This window comes from Papio anubis, chromosome 15, assembly GCF_008728515.1.
Source record: "Papio anubis isolate 15944 chromosome 15, Panubis1.0, whole genome shotgun sequence".
NCBI classification, from domain to species: domain Eukaryota; kingdom Metazoa; phylum Chordata; class Mammalia; order Primates; family Cercopithecidae; genus Papio; species Papio anubis.
In genome coordinates this window covers 7,356,149-7,383,800 of record NC_044990.1, presented here as the reverse complement: position 1 = coordinate 7,383,800, position 27,652 = coordinate 7,356,149, and the positions used below count along the sequence as shown (strand labels likewise).

General features: G+C 39.4%; 1 protein-coding gene across 4 annotated transcripts in view; it reads right to left on the bottom strand.

Moving 5' to 3' along the window:
* PAN3 (poly(A) specific ribonuclease subunit PAN3) overlaps positions 1-27,652 on the bottom strand; it is a 159,289-nt gene that overhangs the window by 115,365 nt on the left and 16,272 nt on the right. For all 4 annotated transcript variants that reach the window (XR_002518255.2, XM_003913715.5, XM_009191690.4 and 1 more), the window contains exons 2-4: positions 8,399-8,520; positions 5,898-5,964; positions 4,521-4,591 (exon numbers count right to left, since the gene is read on the bottom strand). Coding sequence is in view for 3 of the 4 variants with exons in the window: in XM_003913715.5 (XP_003913764.3) it covers positions 4,521-4,591; positions 5,898-5,964; positions 8,399-8,520 (260 nt within the window). In the remaining variant the exon portion in view is untranslated. The remainder of the gene's footprint in view (positions 1-4,520; positions 4,592-5,897; positions 5,965-8,398; positions 8,521-27,652) is intronic.

Below are 27,652 nucleotides of genomic sequence, written 5' to 3'. Positions count from 1 at the left end.
CAAATGATGGGTATCAGACCATTTTTTGCTTTAATAAATGGAAGAAGTAGGGTGAAGCTGAATAAAATGTGACAGGGTGAATAAAAAAAGAAGGTGAAGAAGGGCAATAGCCCAGAAAGATATAAAAGGAGAAAGCCAAGATATAAAAGGAGAAAAAAGATATAAAAGGAGAAAGCTAGACACAAATTTGAAAGATTTCTCATTTTGCCTAGGATTTGCCTCAATCATACATGGTTGCCCTACATAAAAACTTCTGTCTTAGCAAGAATCATTAGCAAGATATCACAGCACTGAACCACTTCATTTATGAATATCTGTATTCCAACATCTAACTCTGTTGTAAAGATACTTCGTTCCCAAATAATTTCTCATCGGAAATTTTAATGCTTGTCTAGATCACATCTGTGATTCACAGTGACTCACAAAACTACTCCTTCTCGTAACAGTGGTCAAATTTAATTTTATCTATCTTGCTATTGAGGTTTACTCATGTAATAATCTCTTGTATATTAACTCCTACATTTAACAAAACTCAAATAATGGTTACTTTTTCTATCTATAAAATTAGGCATTCCTAATGTGGCAAATAAAAGAAAATCAGTGCTTCTCAAACATCAAAAAAGGTTACTTTTTTAAAAACCTCCTATACATCATGGTCCTATAATTTTGTAAAATAAAGATAAATCACTAGAAAAACGATTCCATAATTGAATGTCATGGTATTATCAAATTGTTACAGAAGTATCTAGACATTTATTTTCAGTGTTTATCTCCTAACAGACAAGTCTCTAGACTAGCCCTGGTCCCATGACACATTATGAGTAGTACTGCCCAAAGGTGTACATTCTCACCACACAAGTTTCTCATATAGTTAACAACAGTTATACAGCCCAGATATATGGCTGTGACCCTTCTGTACCCTTTTTTGTTGTTGTTGTTGTTGTTGTTGTTGTTTTTGAGACAGGGTTTTGCTCTCTCACATAGGCTGGAGTGCATCGGAGTGATTATGGCTCACTGCAGCCTCCACCTCCTGGGCTCAAGTCATCCTCCTACCTCTCAGCCTCCCGAGTAGCTGCAACTACAGGCGTTCACCACCACTCCTGGCTAATGTTTTTGGTTTTTAGTAAAGACCAGGTCTCACTACATTGTCCAGGCTAGTCTTGAACTCCTGACCTCAAGTGATCCTCGAGCCTCAGCCTCCCAAAGTGCTGGGATTATAGGCACGAGCCACTGTAACAGACTGTACTATATTTCACATCCCACATTTTCCTTGAAGTTCCTAAAGATACTAAGGCCCTCAGCCATATTTTCTTAGCTTATCTATGATTCTCAGAATGGAGAAGAATTAAGAGTTTACTAAAGCTCCTGCCTCTATCACTTATAAGCAAGCATACCTTTTGCCTACGTATCTTTGCCTCTATACATTCCTCATCCACAAAAAACCCAATTCAAAACATCTTTTCTCCAGAAATTCTTCAGGATCTAGAGAATTCTTTGCAACCTAGTGATCATCAAATATTTAAATTGGCACTAATTAATATGCTGCTGAGTAAATGTTCTCTTATAGGTTCATGTATTACATCTCCAATTAGATTTTACGGAAGAAAAAAAATTCAGTCCTTCATTTTCAATTTGTCCACATAGCATACAGTAAAACTGCCTACTACAAAAATACCTGACTAATCTGACCCCAGTAAATCACATAATCCCACAGGCAAAAGCTAGCATATCTGGTTCAGAGATTAGCCCAACTGAGATTTTCAGAAAATAATTTACCTCACTAGCTATGATATAGTGGTAAGCACAGTCTAACTATCTGTTCTCCTGTATCATTATAAAACAAAGTATCACTAAGTAATCATGCTAGCCTGCTGAGATAAATTTGGAGTTGTGATATTCATATAATTTTGAGTTACTTCCACTAAAATTACTTCGTTAATTCACTATGGGTAATATGCCATACTCCTATGCCAAGAGTATTTCTAATGTAAAGAGATTTTGAGATTTGAAACCTTCTCAACTTAACCATTAACGATTTTAAAATATATGCAACCTGTACTCACATAGATTCTAACTATATTGCTCACTACTGGAAAAACTCTGTGTCCCTAGATTACACATCATTTTAAACATAAATGGCAAGAAAAATATAGTTCTTCAAGCTATATGAATATATGAACCACAAATTTCTAGGTAGAAAGGGACATGTGGATGCTTTCAATTTAGACAGACATTAAGTTTTAGAGATGAATGACACCACAGCAACTATGGTAATGATAAGGTCATGCTCTGCATTTCACAGATGGGATGATTCCAGCCTAGAAAGTTGGCCAAAGGTCACAAAACGGGAGATCCAGGGCCTCAAATACCACAGTAGAGTGCTCATTTTTTTATATTAGTCCGCTTCCATTGGATATATTCTAATGTCTCTCCAAATATGTAGGTCACATTTCTAGTAACATTTTATTATTTTCAAATTTCTAGTAACATTTCTAGTAACATTTTATTATTTTATAATAAATTATAAAAAGAATAGATACTATATATTCTCAATTTCTATAATTTTCATTATTTTCTCAAAAGTAAATGTCAAGAGCTCTAAATCATGTATTTCCACTTTAAGACACATCCCACTAACCTCTTATATTAGAAATACTTTTAAATATTAATTTGTCATTCTAGTTTCACTTTCTACTCATACATCTGAAATGCCAGTTATTAACTGATTTTTTTTTTTTTTTTTTGTCTAAGACAGGGTCTCACTCTGTTGTCCAGGCTGGAGCGCAGTGGCATGATCTTGGCTCACTGCAGCCTCAACCGCCCAGGCTCAAACAACTCTCCCACCTCAGCTGGCACTACAGGTGTGTACTACCACACCTGACTGATTTTTTTTATTTTTATTAGAGATGGGGTCTTGGTATGTTATACATACTGATCTCTAACTCCTGGGCTCATGCAGGTCTCCCGCCTTGGCCTCCCAAAGTGTTGGGATTATAGGCCTGAGCCACCTTGCCCAGTCAAGTTAACTGATTATTATTTTTTAAATGAGAAAAAGTCATTAGGGAAATACCTAAGAAAATTTTAAAACTTTGTTTTCCCGTAAAAAGCTCTAGATAACTTGATTTCCAGGTTGTGTTTGCTTTTCAGCATTTTACTGCTTGTTTCCACATTGTTAGGCTTTGTTTATTGTCCTGGGTCTGTTTCTACCCAACTCTATTATTACTTCTAACATATGGATTTAGAAACCAAATATTCCAGTTTATAAGAAAAGTATGTAAAGCAGGAGTAAATTTATCCATGATAAGAGCCTATAAGGAAATCCATTAAATTAAACCCACAGATTTCAGTCTATCAATTCTAGTTGCTAAAAAGCATTTTGTAATTACCTTCTCATTCTCATCTGTCTCAAAATGGAAATAACATTAGATACATGAGGTTTTAATATAATTTATATCGGTCCTCATAACTTTTTTTTGTCTTAAGAAAATCTAGTCTTTCTGAATTTTTAAAACTACTTTATTGAGGTCTGATGGACATGTAAAACGCTATACATATTTAATGTCTTCAATTCAATGAGTTTGGGGATAACTATACACTGTGAAGCCATCACCGCCACCTTCTTGAATTTATTTCATTTTATACTATCTGCTGATCAGATCCTTCTTAAAAGTATCTTAAGTTCATATCAGCTATTCTAAAATTTAATATTCATGAGATATATTGACATATTTTATCTTCATTTCTGAGCTTTAGTTAATTTTATATTTATTACTCTCATTAAATTTTGGATCTTTCTTCCATTACTTAGGAAACAATGTTATAACTTTATAATAACTTCCACCAAGATTTACAACCTGTTTAACATCTTTAACTGGTCCTAACCAAAAAAGACTATCTTCTCTAGATGATTATTAGTATTAACAAGATTCGCATTAAGACTCAAAGGCATCAAATTATTCAGCTTGTCACAACATCAGTCCTTATAAAATACTTCAAAAATCCATACATGGTCTATCAATCTAAATTCCAAATAAAATTAAATTTCTAATGTGAAGAGATTTTCAACTTTTTAAACTGTTGGGCCAATTATGAAAAGTTGAAAATTTTAAGTTTGCCTTGTAATAAGGAGTAAATTAGGGAAGAATCTTTGAAATTTAGATAAAGCCATCAAAAAATAAAGTTTAAACATGATGAATATGCTTACAATGGGTCACATTAACAGCAACTATAACATTAAATTAGAATGTTATCTTAAAAACAGAATACACTGAGATAAATAAAATGAACAAAAATAAGCAGGATTTCATCCCTTCACACAAAATCTCTATTTCATGCAGAGATCAAATAAATTTCCACATATAAAAAGATAAAGAAAAAGGATAAAAAAAAACGCAGGAAAAACACTAAAGCCCATAAAAAGCTCTCCCTCCACTTACGAAAACATTGACACTACATACGTAACAATGCCAACATCACTTCTAAATTCCATTTAGTTTAATTCAAGTTTCAATTTCACCTACCTTTCGTCTCTGAGAGATGTTGAGGGCACCAAAGTCATTAAACAAGGATGAAGCAGGTGAAGTTAGAGGATCTGAAAGGTAAGTTACGTAAGTTTCCACACATAAAACTCGGGTAACCCACAAATCTAGTAACTGTTTAACTGGACAATGCCTATATAATAAAAATCAAATGACATAATAATTAAACTTAGTACCTAACACACAGTTATGTTCAAATATTTTCCGAGCAAATGAAACACAAACTGGTGAACTAATTTGCTCAAATATTCAAAAGCTATATGGATCAGGATAGATATATTTGTATAGAACCAAAAGAAAAATCAAATAGAGAAAAAAACCTCTTAACCACACTATTGTGTGTGTTTATGAAGGCAGTAAGTTGACTGCCCCCACCCTCCTCTATAAATAAAGGTTTATAATCTTGAGACCAAATCTTGGGAAGGATAAAAAGGAGGGTGGGGGGGGTGGGGCAGTGTCAACCACAGACTCTGAGAGATCCTGTCTTGGATTTCAACACATTAGCAAGGCTTTAAAACCAGCTACTCTACAAACTATTCCGTATTTTAAAGTCTATCACCAGATATTTGATATTACTAAAAAGATAAAGTAAAATATCAAGTTGTTAAAGACAGAAATAATAAATTTTTCAAAACACAAACATGAAATCCAAAGATTTTGTAGGTTCAAAATTCCACTACTCTGCAGAAAGAAGTTACAAACAAAATTATATATCTTAATTATTTCTTACTTTACAAATGAGAAGAGTCTCCGAAAAGGCATGCATGAGATATACTGAAATATTTATCTTCATTTCTGAGCTTTAATTTTTTATTTATTAATCTCATTACATGCTCTACTAAATCCTAAAAAATATATTAAATGCCCTTATGTAAAGGAACCTTAAATCTCTTCACAATGTAGTACAAATAGACTGCTGCTTCATTTCTCTGCCTTCTTCTTCCTGGGTTTTCAGACTCACCTTCATTAAAATTAACATGAATTTAATATTAAATAACTAATAGTGCAAAGGGCAAGATGTTAACAAAATAGCTTGACAAAATTTTTTTATATAACTTACACACTGACTGTTCTTTAATAATAGAGACATGGTCTTGCTATATTGCCCAGGTCAGTTTCAAACTCCTGGGCTCAGTCAATCCTCCCACCTGAGCCTCCAAAAGTGCTGGGATTACAGGCATGAGCCACCATGCCTGGCTTGAGATCTAAATCTCAATAGTTAGATCTGAGTGGGAAGATAATAATTTTTATTTTCTTCTTTATACCCGTTTACAATTTTCAACATTTCTACAATGGTTGTATATTTAGAGTAAGAAATATATACACAGACACACACAAGCAAAAGGGAACAGGTCTTACCATGGCCTGAATATGGCTTGGCACTGTCGTTTAGAAGGCTTGGGGAGCTGCTACTATTAGTCATTCTCTGAAAAACAAAATATGTATTTATAACACCACTGAGGAATACAGAAATAAAAGTATCCAACCAATTAACACCGGCTCTCTTTGCTTCTTCCCCTCCAGTCTACTGTTCACATTACTGATAATCTAATCTTCCTATAAATGTTACTGCTTGGATTACAACTATGTAAAAACCACCACATGAAATGAAAATTTTACTCACTACCCAGGTATTTAAAGCCAAAGCTACAGACGTATTTTGAATTGTGCTTCCATAACTTATTAGCCTGGGCAAAACACATAATTAAGTTTCCTTGTCTGTAAAACATAAATTCCAATATCCACTGAGGAGGGTACATGCTGACTATGAATAAAACCAGTAAATGCTCTAATATCCTTTCTCAATTTGTACTATCATTCATACACCTTACACAGCTTATAAAAGTAGGACATTTCCTGTTCTCTAAACACGTTCTATGCTTTCTGGACTCACTCCATAGCCTGTATGGTCTCTCCATCTTGTAAGGTCCTCCATCCCATGCCCACAAATCCTTGTCTCATATACAACATCTAACTCAATGCCTTAAAAATTATAAGTTAGGAATTTCTAGCTCTGGCTTTAATTCTAGAGTCCTGAATCTGTTTGCTCAACTTCTTATTTAATGTCTGCATAATTTTAAAAGAGAAGAAAAAAGCTAAGTTCCTGAGGTAATTTTAATACAAAAATATATATTAAAAAGTACCTGAAATTGTGGCTCACGGGCAGTTAAAAGAAGGTACAACTATACAATAAACTAGTTACATTGTTCATAAAATATAACCATTTCTATATATGGCTGTACATGTTTGTTTATAAACAACCTTTAGAGTGCATAGCTACAAGAAATAAATAAAAGTTAAAATAATTCAAAAAAGCATTGGTTTCATACAGACCCTTAAAATCAGTTCAGCTTGAAGTATAAACACTAGGCCAGGAGTGGTGGCTCATGCCTGTAATCCCAACCTGTAATACCTCCTTTGGGAGGCCACAGCAGGAGGATCACTTGAGACCAGGAGTTTGAGACTAGCCTGGGCAACACAGACCTCACCTCTGCTAAAATTATTTTTATTAGCCGGGCATGGTGGCACACACCCGTAAGTCCTAGCTACTCAGGAGGCTGAGGCAAGAGAGGAGTATCACTTGTGCCTAGAAGGTTGAAGCTGCAGTGGGCCATGATCGCACCACTGCACTTCAGCCTGGGTGACACAGTGAGCAAGCGAGCGAGAGCGAGCGAGAGCGAGAGAGAGAGAGAGAGAGAGAGAGAGAGAGAGAAATGTGTTCAAATATCATATTGTAATACTGGAGAAAACCATCCAGTAGTACATCACAGAAACTAGAAAGGACAATACGTTGCCTTTACTATTATGGCAGTTTTCCAATTAAAAACACTAGAATACTTGCCAATTTTATTCCAATTCTACAAAATTGTGCAATACTAATCAACAAAAACTAATCTAAAAACAAATCTCCTAAGCACTGCATGCAGTCATATGATAAACAAAGGGGAAAAAAAGAGCCAAAAACAACAAAGTGGGGTCAAAAAAAATTAAGACATTTTTAATGTAAAATGCCCCAAGTACTATGACTTTAAATTTAACATTTTAAGCATTAAACAAAATAAAACTAGCACTATGCTTCTATAATGCAAAGAGTATTCCTGAGAGGATACACAGGAAACTTGTAACCAGTAATGGTAGCTACCTCTAGGAAGGTTAACTGGAAAAGTGATGAGTAACGACGGAAGGGAGGCCCTTTTGTAACTTAACTTTCATAATACATGTATAATCTGCTCAAAACATAATTTTAAAATTGCTATCGACCAGGCGTGGTGGCTCACGCCTATAATCCCAGCACTTTGAGAGGCCAAGGTGGGCAGATCATAAGGTCAGGAGTTCAAGACCATCCTGCCTAACACGGTGAAACCCCGTCTCTACTAAAAATACAAAAAAATTAGCCGGGCGTGGTGGCGGGCACCTGTAGTCCCAGCTACTCGGGAGGCTGAGGCTGAAGAATGGCGTGAATTCGGGAGGTGGAGCTTGCAGAGCTGAGATTGCGCCACTGCGCTCCAGCCTGGGCGACAGAGCAAGACTCCGTCTCAAAACAAAACAAAACAAAACAAAATTGCTATCACTACCAAGTTTAACTAACAAACAAACAAAACACACAAGTGAAATTAGTCTCTAACTACCCTCTCTACATACTCCCGTCACTCTTGCCCCTAACCCTACCAAATCCCCACTTATAAAAGCTCTCATTAACTCCAACCCCATGGGAGATAGTTTACCTACATCTCACCCATCTCACTGCCTCCTAAAATCTCACCTCCCACTCAATAAATGTAGGAATAAATGAAGACTCTGTATGTCCCCTGGTCCTAGAATAAACTGCATAGTGCAACATGAATTTATACTGAGGATACCTGCATCAGGGGATATTTTGTTTCTACAGGGCTTCCAAATCCATTGACTCCAATAAAGCTGGTGCTAAAATAGGAATCTGTGAGACTTGTATCAGTTAAAGCACCTCCATCCATTCCTGGAACTGAAAGAGAAGGAAAATTCAAGTATTTAAAATTATTTCAGAGGATGAAACATTGATTTCACTTCTGTGTTCCTAAATAAGTTGTAAAGTCTCAAATCTGTCACACTTATTTTTATTTACCAGTTTATAAAAGGCAGGATCAAATAAAATTGGCTTGGCTCTAGAAATCTGTTAAACAGTGCTCAAGCTGACTAATTACTTCCCACAGAAATAATTTATTTTCTATGAATCACAAAATAGCCCCCAGACACAATATGATTAAGTTTCTACCACCTGCATTTCCAGTTTATCAAATTTTCTTTCTTCAACTCAGTAAAAGGACAACAATTTCTCCTGTGAACTACTGGATGGTAAACAGAAGCAATTTTCTCAAGACGGTTTCTCACAACACATCTTTTGAAACAAACCAGCAGACTCACACTAACTCAAAATTCAGGGGGAAAAAATTCTGCAGAGGTAGCAATAGGATGGAATTCAGGAATACTGACAGTTCTTTTTAGAGTTTAGGGTAGGACGATACTGAAGGACTCTAAAACTATTAGGGCAATCAACGGGACACTGTGTCTTAGATGTTACTTCCTAATAAGTACTTAGCATGCAGCTATTTTCTAATCTGCCAGTTTAACAATAACATGGGCTGCAAGTAGGCTTGCTCTTCTCCAGGCAGTCATTGAGAAACCCCCTTCAACCTCAGTAAGAAGCAAACTACAAAAATGTGGATAGAAGGGATGTTGGGTCTCTTTGGAAAACAATGAGGTAATTTTTATTTTCTTCTTTTTTAAATTTATTTCCCAAAACATCCATAATGAAAATGTACTGCATTTACAATTATAAAAAGTTTATTTTAATAGTTCATATCTTTTAGTGATTACAACTTCAGGATATGGCTGAAGAATATCATCAGAAACACCTAAATATTTATATATAAAAAAGTTCATCTTTAACAAGGAATTAGAAACAATGTGAAATGGGAAAAAACAAAGAACTATTTATTATTTGAAGAATGCAAACCCTTTTAAAATCAGGCCCAGAGAGGTATTAAAATGAGACAGCAGTCACAGCCTACTCCCCACTTTGAGCTACGTGCTCATCTCTTGAAACTGCCTGCTATTGCCAAAAGTAGCTATAAATTAACCTAATAATGCCACATTGGACACTGTAACCATCACCCTACAGCTTAACAATGTATAGCTGAATCAATGTTAATTTCTGTAAGCCAATGAGAATTCCTGACACACTTTCACTCCCCGTCCCCCTATTTTACCTTTAAAAATCCACTACAGCTAATCAGAGGATATATTCAGGGCAACTTGAGTCTGTGCTCCCGGGTTGCAATCCTCAAGTTTGGCCCAAATAAACTCTCTACTTTTCTTCTGTTTTTGTAGAGATGAGATTTTGTTATGATCCTCAGGCTGGTCTCGAACTCCTGCCCTCAAGTGATCCTCTCATCTCGGCCTCTTTAAGTATTGGGATTACAGGGCCACTGTGCCTGGCTGACTCTCTATTTATATTAATTTTGCCTCAGCTTCTTCGTTGTAGGTCGACATGTCTAACAACAGAAGAATGATTAAGTAAATCCACTGAAAAACTACCATGAAATAATTTAAAGTCATGGTAATTAATGTCCAGGATATGTTTAAAATATTTCAGCAAAATAGAACTCAAATAGAAGGACAGACAAAGTAAGACTGGGAAAATATCAATCATTGTTGAAGCTGGGTGACAGGGATGACACTATCCTCTCTACTTTTATCAAAGTTTTAAATTGTCCGTAATAAACTGCTACACAAAATGAAAATAAAGACTAAATAATTGTATGTCTGTCACACTGTGAAAGAAATACATATTTCTTTTGTCTTCATCTATAGTTCCTGGCATAGAGCTCCTAGAAAAACTTGTTTCCTAAATGATAGGTGCTAGGAGCATCTTTGTTCAAATACTTGGTGCTGGGAGCATCTTTGGTTCAAATTTTTAGTCTTTGACCTCAGTTCTTAACACAGACTTCCTAAATCCCTTGGAATTTCCAGGGTGATAGGAGTATCTTTTGTTCTAATGAGGTGACTTTTGTTAGGTACCTAGATGGGAGCTGGTCACCAGAAAGACCGAGCCCTGATTACAAGTTTGGAACTTTCAGCCCTACCCAACCATCTTCCAGTGAGGAGAGAGTGGCTACAGGTTGAGTTTCCCCTGCCTGTGAGATGATTTTTCCTTTGCCTGTGAGATGAAGCATCCATAAAAATCTCTCAACTGTGAGGTTCAGGGAGCTCATGGGTCGGTGAACACATTTATGAGCCAGGAGGGTGGCACACCCCAACTCCACAGAGAAAAAAGGTCCTTGTTCTATCTACTTTTTCATCTGACTGTTCATCTGTATCCTTTGTAATAAACCAGTCAAGCAAGTGTTTCCCTGAGTTCCATGAGCCATCATGGCAAATTATCAAACCTGAGGAGGGGTCATGGGAACTCCCAATTTGTAGCCAAGTCGGATAGAAGTGTGTATAATCTAGGGACCCGCTACATGTCACTGGTATCTGAAGTGGAGAGCACTCTTGTGTGACTGAGCTTTTAACCTCTGGAGTCTGCACTAACTCCAGGTAGTGTCATAATTGAATTGTAGAACACCCAGGTGGTAACCAGAGAATTGGAAAAAACTCAACACATCTGGTGTCAAAAGTGTTGTGTGAGAATGTAGTAGAGAGAAAATAGGAGCAAGTTTTGTTCCTTTCTAGTGTAATAACCATTTACAATGTGAAGTGAAAGGGGAACACATTTTTATTTGAGGGTAATTATGTGTGCTTACACATACACAGAAAAAAATGACTAAATATATCAAAATGTTAACAATTTTGTGTCACGTGGCTGGTTAGAAGAAAGACATTCGGCCAGGCGCAGTGGCTCACGCCTGTAATCCCAGCACTTTGGGAGGCCAAGGTGGGCAGATCGCCTGAGGTCGGGAGTTTGAGACCAGCCTGACCAACATGGAGAAACTCCGTCTCTGCTAAAAATACAAAATTAGCCAAGCATGGTGGCACATGCCTATAGTCCCAGCTACTTGGGAGGCTGAGGCAGGAGAATCGCTTAAACCTGGGAGGCAGAGGTTGTGGTGAGCCAAGATCGCACCATTACACTCCAGCCCGGGCAACAAGAGAGAAACTCCATCTCAAAAAAAATGAAAAAAAAAATAAAGACGTTCGTCTTTTATGACTTTCTTTATAATGTAGTTATTTCCACAATGATGAGGAGGAGGATGATGACAGAGCAATCCATAAGGGGAGAGGTTCCTCCATTCTCTAAGGCATCTACTCTTCACATTTTCCTAATAAAACAGAATGGTTACTCCAAAATAGAGTACAATTCTAGAGTCAAATTGTTTTCTAATATAGCATTTTTATTTCAAATGCTTTTCACTTCAAAGGTTTTTATTATATTTTTAAATTTTAAATCCAATTTTCTCTCTTTTCACGTTTTGTACAAGCCAATAGAACAATTACTGAACATGCCAAGAATTCAAATACCTATGGTCAATATCTTGTCTTAGTAGAATTTTTAAGTTCCTCGAAAGCAAGGTCCACTGCACATAAACGAAATGAAATATTGGTAAAATTAATGAATCAGGGGACAATAAAACCAAATTTCCCACCTTATAATAACATCTTATCATTAAGAAATAGAATGTCCCAATAAACACACAAATTTCTGGTAGTGATTTTCACTATGTTAACACTGGTATATATTCCTTTCAGATACACAACTTTGATAGAAGAAGCCTTATGCTCCCTAGCAAACACCTGACTGGACTTAACCAAAAACAGGGGTAGGTGGCAAGGGAGTGCTGACGTAGCCAGTAATCAATGATTAAAATTATTATTATTATTATCATCATCATTATTATAATTATTATTTTGAGATGGAGTCTTGCTCTGTCGCCCAAGCTGGAGGGCAGTGGCGTGATCTCGGCTCACTGCAACCTCCGCCTCCTGGGTTCAAGTGACTCTCCTGCCTCAGCCTCCCAAGTAGCTGTGATTACAGGTGCCCCCCCACCATGCCCAGCTAGTTTTTGTATTTTTAGTAGAGATGGGGTTTCACCATCTTGACCAGGCTGTCTCAAACTTCTGACCTCATGATCCACCCACCTCAGCCTCCCAAAGTGCTAGGATTATAGGCATGAGCCATTGCGCCCGGCCTAAAATTATTATTTTTTAAAGTAAACATTCCACACACACATATACTTACATTTGACTTTTCTTGTTTTGGGAGAAAAGAGGAATAGATACTTGGAGTGCAGTTAGGAAAAATCACTAACCAATGATACATTATTCCATCCTATATAGATCATAAATATATTAATTACCAAGAACAGGCACATATCCAACCTACTTCATCAGGTGTTCAAAGAGAAAATACAGCTGGGAACGGTGGCTCACCGTGTAATCCTAACACTTTGGGAGGCCAAGGCAGGCAGATTACCTGAGCTCAGGAGTTTGTCTGAGACCAGTCTGGCCAACATGGTGAAACCCCATCTCTACTAAAAATAAAAAACTTAGCCGGGCATGGTGGTGGGCGCCTGTAATAACAGCTACTTGGGAGGCTGAGGCAAGAGAATTGCTTGAACCCGGGAGGCAGAGGTTGCAGTGAGCCAAGACCACACCACTGCACTCCAGCCTGGGCAACAAAAGCGAGACTCCATCTCAAAAAATATATAAAAACAAACAAAAAAAATGAGAAAATGCATGTAGAATACTTTTAAATTTAAATTACTTAAGTGTAAGATATGTGAGTGACCTTAACTACCGAGAACAGATCATCAGGAATTTTTCAGTCCTTCAATCCTTTATTTTTGCAAGCCACTTCAAGTAAATCTTAACACTATTTCCATGGACTAACAGTTTGCAAGTCACTTTTTTGTTTTTGTTTTGTTTTGTTTTGTTTTGTTTTTTTGAGACAGAGTCTCGTCTCTCTGTTGCCAATGCTGGAAGAGTGGCATGATCTCGACTCACTGCAAGCTCCGCCTCCCAGGTTCACGTGATTCTCCTGCCTCAGCCTCCCAAGTAGCTGAGACTACAGGTGCCCACCACCATGCCCAGGTAATTTTTTTGTATTTTTAGTAGAGACGGGGTTTCACCATGTTAGCCAGGATGGTCTCCTGACCTCATGATCTGCCCGCCTCGGCCTCCCAAAGTGCTGGGATTACAGGTGTGAGCCACGGTGCCCAGCCACAATACACCTTTTAGACAAGAGTCTCACTCTGTTGCCCAGGTTGGAATGCAGTGGCAACCTCCGCCTCCTGGGTTCAAGCAATTCTCCTGCCTCAGCCTCCCAAGTAACTGGGATTACAGGCATGCTCCACCCAACTCAGCCTCCCAAAGTGCTAGGATTATAGGTGTGAGCTACCTCACCTGGCCTAAAGATCAAATTTACAATCAAAACGGAAGCAGGACTGGCTAGGTTGTAAAGATTAAAAATGGGTATTAGGCCGGGCGCAACGGCTCACACCTGTAATCTCAACACTTTAGGAGGCCGAGGCAGGCGGATCACCTGCGGTCAGGAGTTTGAGACCAGCCTGGCCAACATAGTTGAAACCCCATCTCTACTAAAAATAAAAACATTAGCCAGGCATGGTGGCAGGTGCCTGTAGTCCCAGCTACTAGAGAGGCTGAGGCAGGAGAATCACTTGAACCTGGTAAGCGGAGGTTGCAGCGAGCTCAGATTGTGCCACTGCACTCCAGCCTGGGCAACAGAGACTGTCTCAAAATAAAAAACACGGGGTGATATTGGAAGAGAATACCACAAGCATGACCAAGTGACCTTTCGATACGGAGATTGCCCAGAGCCTGGGCAACATAGGAGGCCCCATCTGTTAAAAATAAAAATAAAAAATTAAGATAAAAAAATAAAAGGAGATTCACATAGATACAAGGAAGCAGCTGATATTCATCAAGAAAATGGAAGAATGAACCCAAAGACATTTCAGATAGATCCAAGGTTGCTACTCCCCACCACAGGCCCACAATGGCAGAGCCTTGAGTACAAAACTGTTTTCTAGGGAGAGGCCCAGCTGCCCAGGGTTGCCTCACATCTCTGCTCCCCTTATTCCCAAGCAAGGCTCCCTGACTACCCCCACTGTGGCTCAAGTGAGGCCAGGTACAGCTCAGGCCTCCACTCTGGAGGGCAAATGTAGGCACAAGGGGTAAACCTTGATGATGCCCACATGGTGCTAACTCTTCAGGAGTGTAGTACGCTCATAGGCATGGCTATCCCCACCTAGATTTCAAAGGATTCCTCAGAAAGCCTCAGGGGCTAGACAGAGAACTGCCATAGGGGCAGGCTGTAGCAGAGAGCTTTTACCAGGGTTATGTCTAGTGAAGTTGTGAAGCCGAGGCTGCCCCCGAGACCTCAGAACTGTGCAGCCACCAGCATGTAACACCAGCCCAGGAGAGCCAGAGGCATCAGACTCCAACCTGTGAGAGTTGCATTAGGGCTTGCCCCAGATAAAGTCAGAAGGGTGGGGTTCCCTGAAGCCTTCAGGACCCACCCCAGTCCCAGTGTGTCCAGAAGGCAAGAAAAGGAGTTAAACAAGATTATTCTCAGGCATCCAGATTTAATGTCGTTTGGCTTTCTGGGTTTTGGGCTTTCTTGGGACCTGCTATCCCTTTCTTCTTTCCAATTTCTCCCTTTCTGAATGGAAGTATCTATCCTGTATCTGTCCTACCATTATATTTTAGAAAAGCGTAACTTGTCTGATTTCACAGGCTCATAGCTGGAGAGCAATTTGCCTTAGGATGAATACCTTGAGTCTCACCCACACCTAATTTAGATGAGACTCTGGACTTTGGACTTTTGAATTGGTGCTGGAAGATTTTTGATACTATTGGGATAGAATTTTGCATGTGACAAAGACAAGGATTTAAGAGGTCATGAGCAGAATGCTATGGTCTGAATGTCCCTCCCACCCCCTGCAAAATTCATGTGTTGAAACTTATCATTGTGGCAGTATTAAGAATTGGGGCCTTTAGATGGTGATTAAGTCATGAGGGTGGAGCACGCCATGATGCTAATGGAATTAGCACCCTTATGAAGCACAAGGAAACTGTTAGACCCTTCCCCCATGTAAGCACATGGCAACACAGCACCATCTTGAAGCATAGACAGCAGCCCTCATCAGACACCAAACCAACCGACACCTTGATCTTGGACTTCCCAGCTTCCAGAAATCTGAGAAATAAATTTCAGTTCTATAAAAAGTACTCAGTCTCCAATATTTTGTTAATAGTTGCAGAAATGAACTAAGACACTATAGAATAATAAATTGAACAATCATTATTGTTGATATGAATCTACATCTGAATAACAACTGTGGCAAAGTTGATTTTTTTTTTTTATTTTATGGTTAAGCAAAGTGTGATTCAGTGATTATAGCTTGCCTAAAGTCACAACACTAGTAAATGGTACACCTGGGACATAAAAGTAATCTTGCTACTATATTGAACAGCCTTTCAAATTTTTAAAAGAAATGGGGCCAGGCACAGTGGCTCATGTCTGTAATCCCAGCACTTTCGGGGAGGCTAAAGTGGAATTATCACTTGAACCCAGGAATTCAGGACCACCCTGAGCAACATAGCAAGATCTCCATCTCTACCGAAAAAAAAAAAAAAATAGAAAATACAAGTATAAATCAAGAGACAAAATTTCAAACTTTGCACCAAAGGATCCTATACCTAACGAATCAGAACTTCGGCAGGGCACACCGGCTCACGCCTGTAATCCCAGCACTTTGGGAGGCCGAGGCAGGAGGATCACGAGGTCAGGAGTTCGAGACCAGCCTGACCAACATGGTGAAATCCCGTCTCTACTAAAAATACAACAATTAGCCAGGCATGGTGGTGCGTGCCTGTAGTCCCAGCTACTCGGGAGGCTGAGGCAGGAGAATCGCTTGAACCTGAGAGGTAGAGGTTGCAGTTAGCTGAGATTGCACCACTGCACTCCAGCCTGGCAACAGAGTGAGACTCGGTCTAAAAGAAAAAAGGAAGAACTTCTGCATCTGTCAGCAGTCACCCCACAACTATTAACAGATAAATGTACACAATAATAACCTACTTTTTAAAAACTCCAATCTTGCAGCTGAATTTTCTTCTTCACACTTAAACCCCTCTTAATGAATTGAGTCTAACTCTCCAAAAACATCATACTAGAGCAGTGTTACTCAAAAGGTCTTCACTTTGGGAGGCTGAGACGGGCGGATCACGAGGTCAGGAGATCGAGACCATCCTAGCTAACCCAGTGAAACCCTGTCTCTACTAAAAAATACAAAAAAAAAACTAGCCAGGCAAGGTGGTGGGCGCCTGTAGTCCCAGCTACTCGGGAGGCTGAGGCAGGAGAATGGCATAAACCCGGGAGGTGGAGCTTGCAGTGAGCTGAGATCTGGCCACTGCACTCCAGCCTGGGCGACAGAGCGAGACTCCGTCTCAAAAAGAAAAAAAAAAGGTCTTCAATGGTCAAGAAGCTTGGAAAATTCTGGGGGAAAATGAGTAAAAACAAGTAAACCCCCATTTCCTTACTGTACACCTTCCCAGGATGTGTGTATACAATGTGAATTGTGACAATCCAAAAAGAAGACAAAGTACTTCCCAAATTTACTTGACTAGGGAACCCTTTCCACATGGAGCATCTTGAGAGACAAGAGTTCCATCATAGAAGACACTTTCCAAAAAGTACCCATCTACAAGTGCTGAGTAGGGCATTACAGAGAAGATGCTCGCGATGCTCACACTAAAGGATGAAATCCGAACTTCTTAGTCTGACATTAGCATATCCTCAACAATTTGTCCTCAACTATCATACTAATACTTCCTAAAAGATGCTGAGTTTGAGTCTCAGTTCTGCCACTTACTAGCCACAAAGTCTTGGGCAAAATGCTTGTAAAATGCAGATTATGCCATCAATTATAAAATGAAAATAATATCATCTACCTAGAAAACATCAATTAAGAGTTATGAAAAACAATAAATATCTTAAAGTTCTTTAAAAAAACTGTACAACTCTATACAGTTACTAAAAATAATTGAATTGTACTTATAATAGGTGAATTTAATAGCATGTAAATTATATTTCAATAAATTGTTTTCGTTTTTGTTTTTTTGAGACAGCTCTGTTGCCCAGGCTGGAGTGCAGTGGCGCAATCTTAACTCACTGCAATCTCTGCCTCCTGGGCTGAAGCAAGAAATCCTCCCACCTCAGCCTCCCGAGTAGCTGGGACTACAGGCGCACACCACTATGCCTGGCCAATAAAACTTTTTATTTAATTAGTAGAGGAAAAGGGGGATTATTCAGTAAATGGACTTAAGACAACTGAGTATCCATCTAGGGAAAAAACTGAATACCTTACACCAATATTTACAAAAGATTAAAGATCACGGCGTAAAGTAATAAAAGTATACATCTACCATAAGATCTTTACAAGAATCATATAATGACTGAACTTTCTCCTCCAGTCACAATGATATACTCATTATATGCTTAAAATCTCCCACACTTTACCATCTAGAGTATAATCAATTTCTAATATACATACTCAAGACTCAGGTATGATGAGAAAGAAAAAATACTTGGGAGTTACACATTGAGTTTGAATCCTACTTGTGCCATTTACATACTATATGAGCATGAGCAAGTAACTGTAAATTTCATTTCTTCACCTGAAAAAAGAGGTTAAATACCATCTCACTCATAGGGTTGCAGTGTGGAATCAAGTGAAAGAATCTATGTAAAGTATCTAGCATCTTTTCCCACAGGTCTTCATAAACATTATTTTTTAATTCCCCCTTCTCTAGAAAGTATTCCCCAATTATTCCAAGTTGTTAAAACCTTTACCTCTTAAGATACTATTTATATCATTCATTTGACAAAAAAAAAAAACTTCCTTTTGACTTTTTATTGCTGTCTTCAACTACAGTATTTAAACCTTTAAATTTTCACATATTTCTGTACTATCTACTAATCTAAATTATCTGAGCTTTGTTTTGTTTTGAATTTATTTTGTATTTTTTTTTTGAAGAGACAGGGTCTCACTATCTTGCCCAGGCTGGTCTCGAACTCCTGGGCTAAGGAAGTTAAGGCTGCAGTGACCTGTCATCATACCACTGCACTACAGCCTGCGTGACAGAGCGAGACACTGTGTCAAAAAAAAAAAAAAACCTTCTGGGCTCCAGTGATCCTCCTGCCTTGGCTTCCCACAGTGCTGAGATTACAGGTGTAAGCCACTGTACTCGGCCTTAAATTATCTGTAACTACACTTTATGTATCTGTAATTATGCACACCTTTCACTTTTTGGTATTCCTTAATCTAATAGCACATTTTTGTTAGGTTATTTTTTTTAAGCTTGGTGGCAAGAAGTTGTTATTTTTGAGAAACAGTCTCCCTCTGTCGCCCAGGCTGGAGTGCAGTGGCATACTCAGCTCACCGCAGCCTCAAACTCCTGAACTCCAGCAATCCTCTCTCCACCGCCCCTCAAATTACTGGGACTACAGGCGTGAGTCACTGAGCCCAGCCTAGCACATTTGTACAAACATTTATTTTCAATGAAATGTTTTGTTTTTTTGAGGTGGAATCTCACTCTGTTACCCAGGCTGGAGTGCAGTGGCGCGATCTCAGCTCACCACAACCTCCATCTCCAGGGTTCAAGCGACTCTTGTGAGTAGCTGGGACTACAGGTGTGCGCCACCACGCCCATATAATTTTTTGTATTTTTAGTAGAGGTGGGGTTTCGCTATGTTGCCCAGGCTGGTCTCAAACTAGTGAGCTCATGCGATTCACCTGCCTCGGCCTCCCAAAGAGATGGGGTTACAGGCATGAGCCATGGCACCCGGCCAATTGCCTCTACTTTTCCAGTGAGGAAACTGAGACCTCAGAGATGCCAGATGACAGTACAGTGGGTGCAGCCCCAAGAAACGGGCTCCTCTACCCCCTCAGCAGATACTCACACTATCCTTTTCTTTATTGGATTGTGGAATGAGCATAGACTTTTAACAAATACTAACCATGAGGTCTGTTTCAGCCAGTTGTCAACTACTAATCTTCAACAGTATATTTAAGTCTCAGTTTCTTCCTCTGTAACACTAAAATGGTAGCATCTACTTTCCAAGGTTGTTGTGATAATAATTCTGTATACTGGCATGCCCAGTTGATATTAGGTGCCAAATCCACTTATTTATTTGCAAAAAGTAGCCTGCTTTTTCTGATGAAACACTAACATGCTCTTTGTAATAGAGTATTAGGAAAAACTTTCCATGTAGGTTTTTCTCTTTTTAATTTTAAAATAAATGATAAAAAAGGTAAGCTAGAATATTTTACACATCTGTTATAAAACCCACAGAAGCTGTAAGAAAAGACTCAAATCCAAAGCAGGTGGACAAGACATACTGTCTGTTCGAAGAGCTGGAATTCCCTTGAAAGTTCACAAACTAAGAAAAAGTCAAAAAGAACTGTCAGAAAATGGCAATTAATGACTATAAACACTATGCTTCCCGCCCTTATGATAAAGCTTCTGTGGAGAGTCATAAAGAGAACAAGTTCAAATTCTCAATTCCCTACCTAACTCCGAAGCTCTATAAGGCATTTTAGGTTATTATCTCATTTGTTTAACCACACAACTGTTAGAAGTTCAAAGGTCCCCCCAACCTCCACCACATTCCTATGTTGAAGTCTTAATCCCCTGTACCTTGGAATGTGACCTCATTGGAATATAGAGTCACCGCAGATATAATTAAAGATGAGGTCATTAGGGCAGCCCTAATCCAATATGACTGGTGACATTATGAAAAAAGGAAATTTGAACACAGATGCACACAAAGGGAAAACATCAAGTAAAGATGAAAGGAGTGACTGGGAAGATGTTTCTACAAGCCAAGAAATGTCCAAGATTGTCAGCAAACGAAAAGCTAAGGGGAGAGACATGGAATAGATTATCCTCCACAGCCTTCAGAAGAAGGCAATCCAGCCAACACCTTGATCTTAGACTTTCAGCCTCCAAACCTGAGACAATAAATTTCTGTTGTGTAAGCTTCCCGCCCCCGAAAACATACAACAGAGCCATATAATAAAAGATTAAATATAGGTCAAACTAAAAATACAGGTTAATAAAAATATTTCAAACATTAAGCTCAGACGTTTTGAAATAGCCAAGATAAAAAAAAGAGAAAACAGAAGTTTAAAAATTGCTTGCTTAGTAAAATAACAAATACCAATTTGTTTGAGCAAAAACCATTTTTCCTAATACTAAACTCTTTGAAGAAATTATTACAAGGATTTTTCCATAAAGAACATTGAACACCATGACATCTTCAAGACAACTGCAAGATTTCTTGAAACACTTTTTATATTCATTCTCAATAGAAGTACAGAAAGGAATATTATGCCACAACTGAAGTGAGGTAACTCCATAAAGAACTAATGACATAGCTCAAGTACTTAACTTTCCAGCAATCTAAATACATCAATCTCTCCCTCTTAAACTTTCATCCATTTGCTGTGAAACATTCAATTCTAGTTATGATAGATTAGACAGACAGATAAAATAATGCCAAGCATTACTTATTGACAGGTTTATATGCACAATCCCAACAGTTCTTTAAGATATATATGGTTATTTCTCATTTTAGTGACAGTACCAGAGTTGAGATTTAAAACCTTGTCTTATTTCAAACATTTCAAAAATCAATACACTACATTCATCTCACTCAATCCTAATCTCCTAACTCACATTTCCAACTGCCTATTACTAAAAGTCTCTAAGACATGTGACAAGTACTTTAAAACTAAAAACTTAGTTATCTTTGCCTCCTTTCTCTCCCTTATGCATCCCAGGTAGCTGCTTCACCATATCTCTCTAAAATGTGCCCCCCTTTAATTCATTTCCACTGCCCTAAACTATGTCCTCAGCGTTACTCCCTTTAACTATAGTAAAGACTGTTCCAAATGACTTCCCCATTTCCATCCTTAGAAGTCAAAGGCCTACTATAGTTATCTTTTTAAAATAAAGAGTAAATAAAGCCGGGTACGGTGGCTCATGCCTATAATCCCAGCACTTTGGGAGGGGGCAACGGGTGGATTACCCAAGGTCAGAAGTTTGAGACCAGCCTGGCCAACATAGTGAAACGCCATCTCTAACAAAAATACAGTAATTGGCCAGGCGCGGTGGCATACGCCTGTGAACCCAGCTATTTGGCAGGGAGGCTGAGTGAGGCAGGAGAATCACTTGAACCCAGGAGGCAGAGGTTGCAGTGAGCCGAGATCACACTGCTACACTCCAGCCTGTGCGATACAGCAAAACTCTATGTCTCAAAAATAAAAAATAAATATTTTTTTAAAAATCTTTTATTTCAGTTTCAGGGGTATACATGCAGGTTTCTAATGTGGGTAAATTACATATGGCGGGGGTTTGGTATACAGATTATTTTGTCACCCTGGTAATATGCACAGTACCCAATGGGTACTTTTCCCTTCCTCACCCTCCTCCTACTCTCCCTGCTCAAGAAGGCTCCAGTATTGGCCGGGCGTGGTGGCTCACACCTATAATCCCAGCACCTTGGGAGGCTGAGGCAGGAGGATCACCTGAGGTCAGGAGCTCAAGACCAGCCTGACCAACATGGTGAAACCCCATCTCTGCGAAAAATACAAAATTATCCAGGTGTGATGGTGCATGCCTGTAATCCCAGCTACTAAGAAGACTGAGGCAGGAGAATCGCTTGAACCAGGGAGGCAGAGGTTGCAGTGAGACGAGATTGTGCCATTGCACTCTAGCCTGGGCAACAACAGCGAAACTCCATCTCAAAAAAAAAAAAAGAGAAGGCTCCGGTGTCTATTGTTCCCTTCTTTGTGTCTATGTATACTCAATGTTTAGTTCCCACTTATAAGTGAGAACATGTGGTATTTGGTTTCCTGCTCCTGCATTAGTTCATCTAGGATAATGGCCTCCAGCTCCAACCATGTTGCTGCAAAGGACATTATCTTGTTCTTTTTTATGGCTGTGCAGTAGTCCATGGTGTATATGCCCCAAATTTTCTTTATCTGGTCTACCATTGATGGGCATCTAGGTCACTTCCATGTCTTTGCTATTGTGAAGAGTGCTGCAATGAACATATTCATGCATATGTCTTTATGACAGAACAACGTATATTCCTTTGGGTATATACCCAAAATGAAATTGCTGGGTCAAATGGTAATTCTAAGTTCTTTGAGAAATCAGGAAACTGTTTTCCCCACCAGTAGTGTATACATGTTCCCCATTCTCTGCAACCTCACCTGTATTTGTTATTTTTTTAATAATAGTTATTCTGACTGGTATGAGATGGTATCTCAATGTGGCTTTCATTTACATTTCTCCATTTCTCTAATGATTAGTGACGCTGAGCATTTTTTTCTTTTTCTTTTTTTTTTTTTTTTGAGATAGACTCTCGCTCTGTCACCCAGGCTGCAGTGCAGTGGCGTGATCTCCACTTACTACAAGGTCTGCCTCCTAGGTTCACGCCATTCTCCTCTCTCAGCCTCCTGAGTAGCTGGGACTACAGGCGACCACCACCACACCTGGCTAATTTTTTGTGTATTTAGTAGAGATGGGTTTTCACCGTGTTAGTCAGGATGGTCTTGATCTCCTGACCTTGTGATCCACCCTCCTCAGCCTCCCAAAGTGCTGGAATTACAGGCGTGAGCCACCACGCCCAGCCAACGTTCAGCATTTTTTCATATGCTCATTGGCTGAGTGTATGTCTTCTTCTGAAAAGCGTCTATTCATGTCCTTTGCCCAGTTTTTAATGGAGTTATTTTTGCTTGTTAATTTGTTTAAGTTCCTTACAGATTCTGGGTATCAGACCTTTGTCAGATGCACCGTTTACAAATATTTTATCCTATTCTGTGGGTTGTCTGTTTACTCTGTTGATAGTTTCTTTTGCTGTGCAGAAGCTTTTTAGTTTAACTAGGTCTCATTTGTCAATTTTTTGTTGTTGTCGCAATTGCTTTTGGCATCTTCATGAAATATTTGCCAGGGCCTATGTCCAGAATGGTATTTCCTAGGTTTTCTTCAAGGGTTTTTACAGTTTTCGGTTTTACATTTAAGGCTTTAATCCACCATGAGTTAATTTTTTTGTATATGATGTAACAAAGGTGTCCAGTTTCAGTCTTCTATATATGGCTAGCCAATTATCTCAGCACCATTTTCTGAACAGGAAATCCTTTCCCCATTGCTCGTTTTCGTCAACTCTGTGGAAGATCAGATGGTTGTAGGTGTGAGGCTTTATTTCTGGGCTCTCTATTCTGTTCCATTGGTCTATGTCACTGTTTTTGTACCAGTACCGTGCTGTTTTGATTACTACAGCCTTGAAGTATAGTTTGAAATTAGGTAATGGGCCGGGCGCGGTGGCTCAAGCCTGTAATCCCAGCACTTTGGGAGGCCGAGACGGGCGGATCACGAGGTCAGGAGATCGAGACCATCCTGGTTAATATGGTGAAACCCCGTCTCTACTAAAAAGTACAAAAAAACTAGCCGGGCAAGGTGGCGGGCGCCTGTAGTCCCAGCTACTTGGGAGGCTGAGGCAGGAGAATGGCGTGAACCCGGGAGGCGGAGCTTGTAGTGAGCTGAGATCTGGCTACTGCACTGCAGCCTGGGCGACAGAGCGAAACTCCGTCTCAAAAAAAAAAAAAAAAAAAAGAAATTAGGTAATGCGATGTTTTGCTCTTTTTGCGTAGGATTGCTTTTGCTATTCAGGCTGTGTTTTGGTTCCATGTGAATTTCAGAACAGTCTTTTCTAATTCTGTGAAGAGTGTCATTGGCAGGTTGATAGGAATAGCATCGAATGTTTACGTTGTTCTGGGCAGTATGGCCATTTTAACAATATTGATTCTTCCTATCCATGAGCATGGAATGTTTTTCCATCTGTTTGTGTCATCTCTGATTTCTTTTAGCAGTATTTTCTAATTCTCACTGTAGAGCTCTTTCACCTCCCCGGTTAGCTGTATTCCTAGGTATTTTATTTTTCACAGTTATTGTGAATAGGATTGCATTCTTGATTTGGCACTCAGCTTGGAAGCTGTTGGTGTATAGATATGCTACGGATTTTTATACATCGATTTTGTATCCTGAAACTTTGCTGAAGTTGTCTGTCAGACTTAGGTGCTTCTGGGCAGAGGCTATGAGGTTTTCTAGGTATAAAATCATATCATATACAGAGGTAGTCTGAATTCCTCTCTTCTTATTTGGATGCCTTTTCTTTCTCTTGCCTGATTGCTCTTGCTAGGACTTCTAGCGCTATGTTGAATAGCAGTGTTGAGAGTAGGCATCCTTGTCTTGTTCCAGTTCTCAAGCTTTTGCCCATTCAGTATGATGCTGGCTGTGGGTTTGTCATACATGGCTCTCGTTATTTTGAAGTGTGTTCCTTCAATGCCTAGTTTGTTGAGGGTTTTTAACATGAAAGGATGTTGAATTTTATTGAAAACCTTTTCTATATATATTGAGATGATAATATGGTTGTTTTTAGCTCTGTTTATGTGACAGGTAACATTTATTGATTTGTGTATGCCCAACCAGTCTTGCAACTCAGGGGTAAAGCCTACTTGATCATGGTGAATTAATTTTTTTTTTTTTTTTGACAGGGTCTCACTCTGTTGCCCAGGTTGGAGTACCACGGCCCAATCTCAGCTCACTGCAACCTCTGCCTCCCGGGCCCAAGCCATCCCTCCACCTCAGCCTCCCAAGTAGCTGGAACTACAGGCGTGTGCCACCACACCCAGCTAATTTTTTTTAATTTTTTGGTAGACATAGGGACTCACCATGTTACACAGGCTGGTCTTGAACTCCTGGCCTCAAGCAATCTACCTGCCTTGGCTACCAACATGCTGAGACTACAGGCCTAAGCTACTGCTCCTGGCCTGGTGGATTAGTTTTCTGTTATGCTGCTGGATTCAGTTTGCTAGTATTTTGTTGAAGATTGTTGCATCTATGTTCATCAAGGATATTGGCCTGAAGTTTTTGTTTTGTTGAGTCTCTGCCAAGTTTTGGTATCAGGATGACGCTGGTCATTGAACAAGATAGGGAGGAATACCCTCCTCTTCCATTTTTTTGAATAGTTTCAGTAGGAATTGTACCAGCTCTTTATATTAATACGTATACTATACTAGCAAGTGATTTTGAATCCATTTGGTCCTGGGCTTTTTCTGGTTGGTAGGTTTTTGGTTGCTGATTCAATTTCAGAATTCGTTATTGCTCTGTTCAGGGTCTCAATTCCTCTCTGGTTCAATCTTAGGAGGTATGTTTCTAGGAACGTATCCATTTCTTGTAGGTTTTCTACCCTACATGCATACAGGTGTTCTAAATAGTCTCTGAGGGTTTTCTGTATTTCTGTGGGGTAGGTGGTAATGTCCCCTTTGTCATTTCTGTGTTTATTTGGATCTTCTTTTCTCTGTATTAGTCTAGTTAGCAGTCCAGCAATCTTATTTATTCTATTAAATAACCACTTCTATTTTCACTGATCTTTTGGGTTTTTTTTGTTTTTTTTTTTTTTTTTTTTTTTGAGATGGAGTCTGGCTCTGTCGCCCAGGCTGGAGTGCAGTGGCCGGATCTCAGCTCACTGCAAGCTCCGCCTCCTGGGTTCACGCCATTCTCCCGCCTCAGCCTCCCGAGTAGCTGGGACCACAGGCGCCCGCCACCTCGCCCGGCTAATTTTTTGTATTTTTTAGTAGAGACGGGGTTTCACCGTGTTAGCCAGCATGGTCTCGATCTCCTGACCTCATGATCCGCCCGTCTCGGCCTCCCAAAGTGCTGGGATTACAGGCTTGAGCCACCGCACCCGGCCTTCACTGATCTTTTGTATGGCTTCCTGCATCTCAATTTTATTCAGTTCAGCTCTGATTTTGGTTATTTTTTGTCTTCTGCCAGCTTTGTGGGGTGGTAAAACACGGATCTTATCATATCACTTACTAGTATAACCTAGAAGGGCCTTCACAATGTGGCCACAGCTTATTATCTGGTACCACTCTCCATAATTGGTCTATTCTCTCACCACATCAGATGACTACAAAACTATGAATAGTGCTTCCTGTGTCTTCTCTCATCTGCCTAGAATGCCTTTTTCTACCAGGTATGTATGCCTCAAACATCTTTTGAAAAATACTTCAAATATCACCCACCTCTCAAGATATCGCTGAATAGAGTTTGTTATACATTTTATGTATATGTGTGCGTGTATATATATGAGATGTGTATATATATCATACTATGTCATAATTTATAATGTCAAACTCCTTTATTAATCTATGCACTCACAAATGACCAGGGCCACGTCTGATACATCTTTGCTTTTTATTTATTTATTTATTTATTTTTTGAGATGGAGTCTCACTCTGTTGCCCAGGCTGGAGTGCAGTGGCGCCATCTCAGCTCACTGCAGCCTCCACCTCCCAGGTTCATGCAAATCTCCTTCCTCAGCCTCCCGAGTAGCTGAGACTACAGACACATGCTACTACGCCTGGCTAATTTTTTTGTATTTTTGGTAGAGACAGGGTTTCACTATGTTGGCCAGGCTGGTCTCAAACTCCTGACCTCAAGTCCCCCGAAGTGCTGGGATTACAGGTGTGAGCCGCCACTGAGCCTGGTCTGATACACCTTTGTATTCCCCAGTATCTATACGATATCTAGCACACAAATGTTCAACATATGTTTAATAATTAAATTACGTTCTCTAGTCAGTGCCCAGAGAACACATATACTATGTCATTTAGTGAACAGTGAGTTACCTGCAGAGATATCAGACCTCCAGTGTGGAAAGTTAACATTGTTTTAAAAACTGCAAAGTCAAGCCAGGTGTGGTGGCTCACACCTGTAATCCTAGCACTTTGGGAGGCTAAAGTGGGTGGATCACCTGAGGTCAGGAGTTCAAGACCAGCCTGGCTAACATGGCGAAACTCTGTCTCTATTAAAAATACAAAAAATTAGCTGAGCGTGGCGGCGGGCACCTGTAATTCCAGTTACTTGGGAGGCTGAGGCGGGAGACTCGCTTGAACCCTAGAGGCAGAGGTTGCAGGAAGCCAAAATCGCGCCATTGTACTCCAGCCTGGGCGACAAGAGCGAAATTCTGTCAATAAATAAAT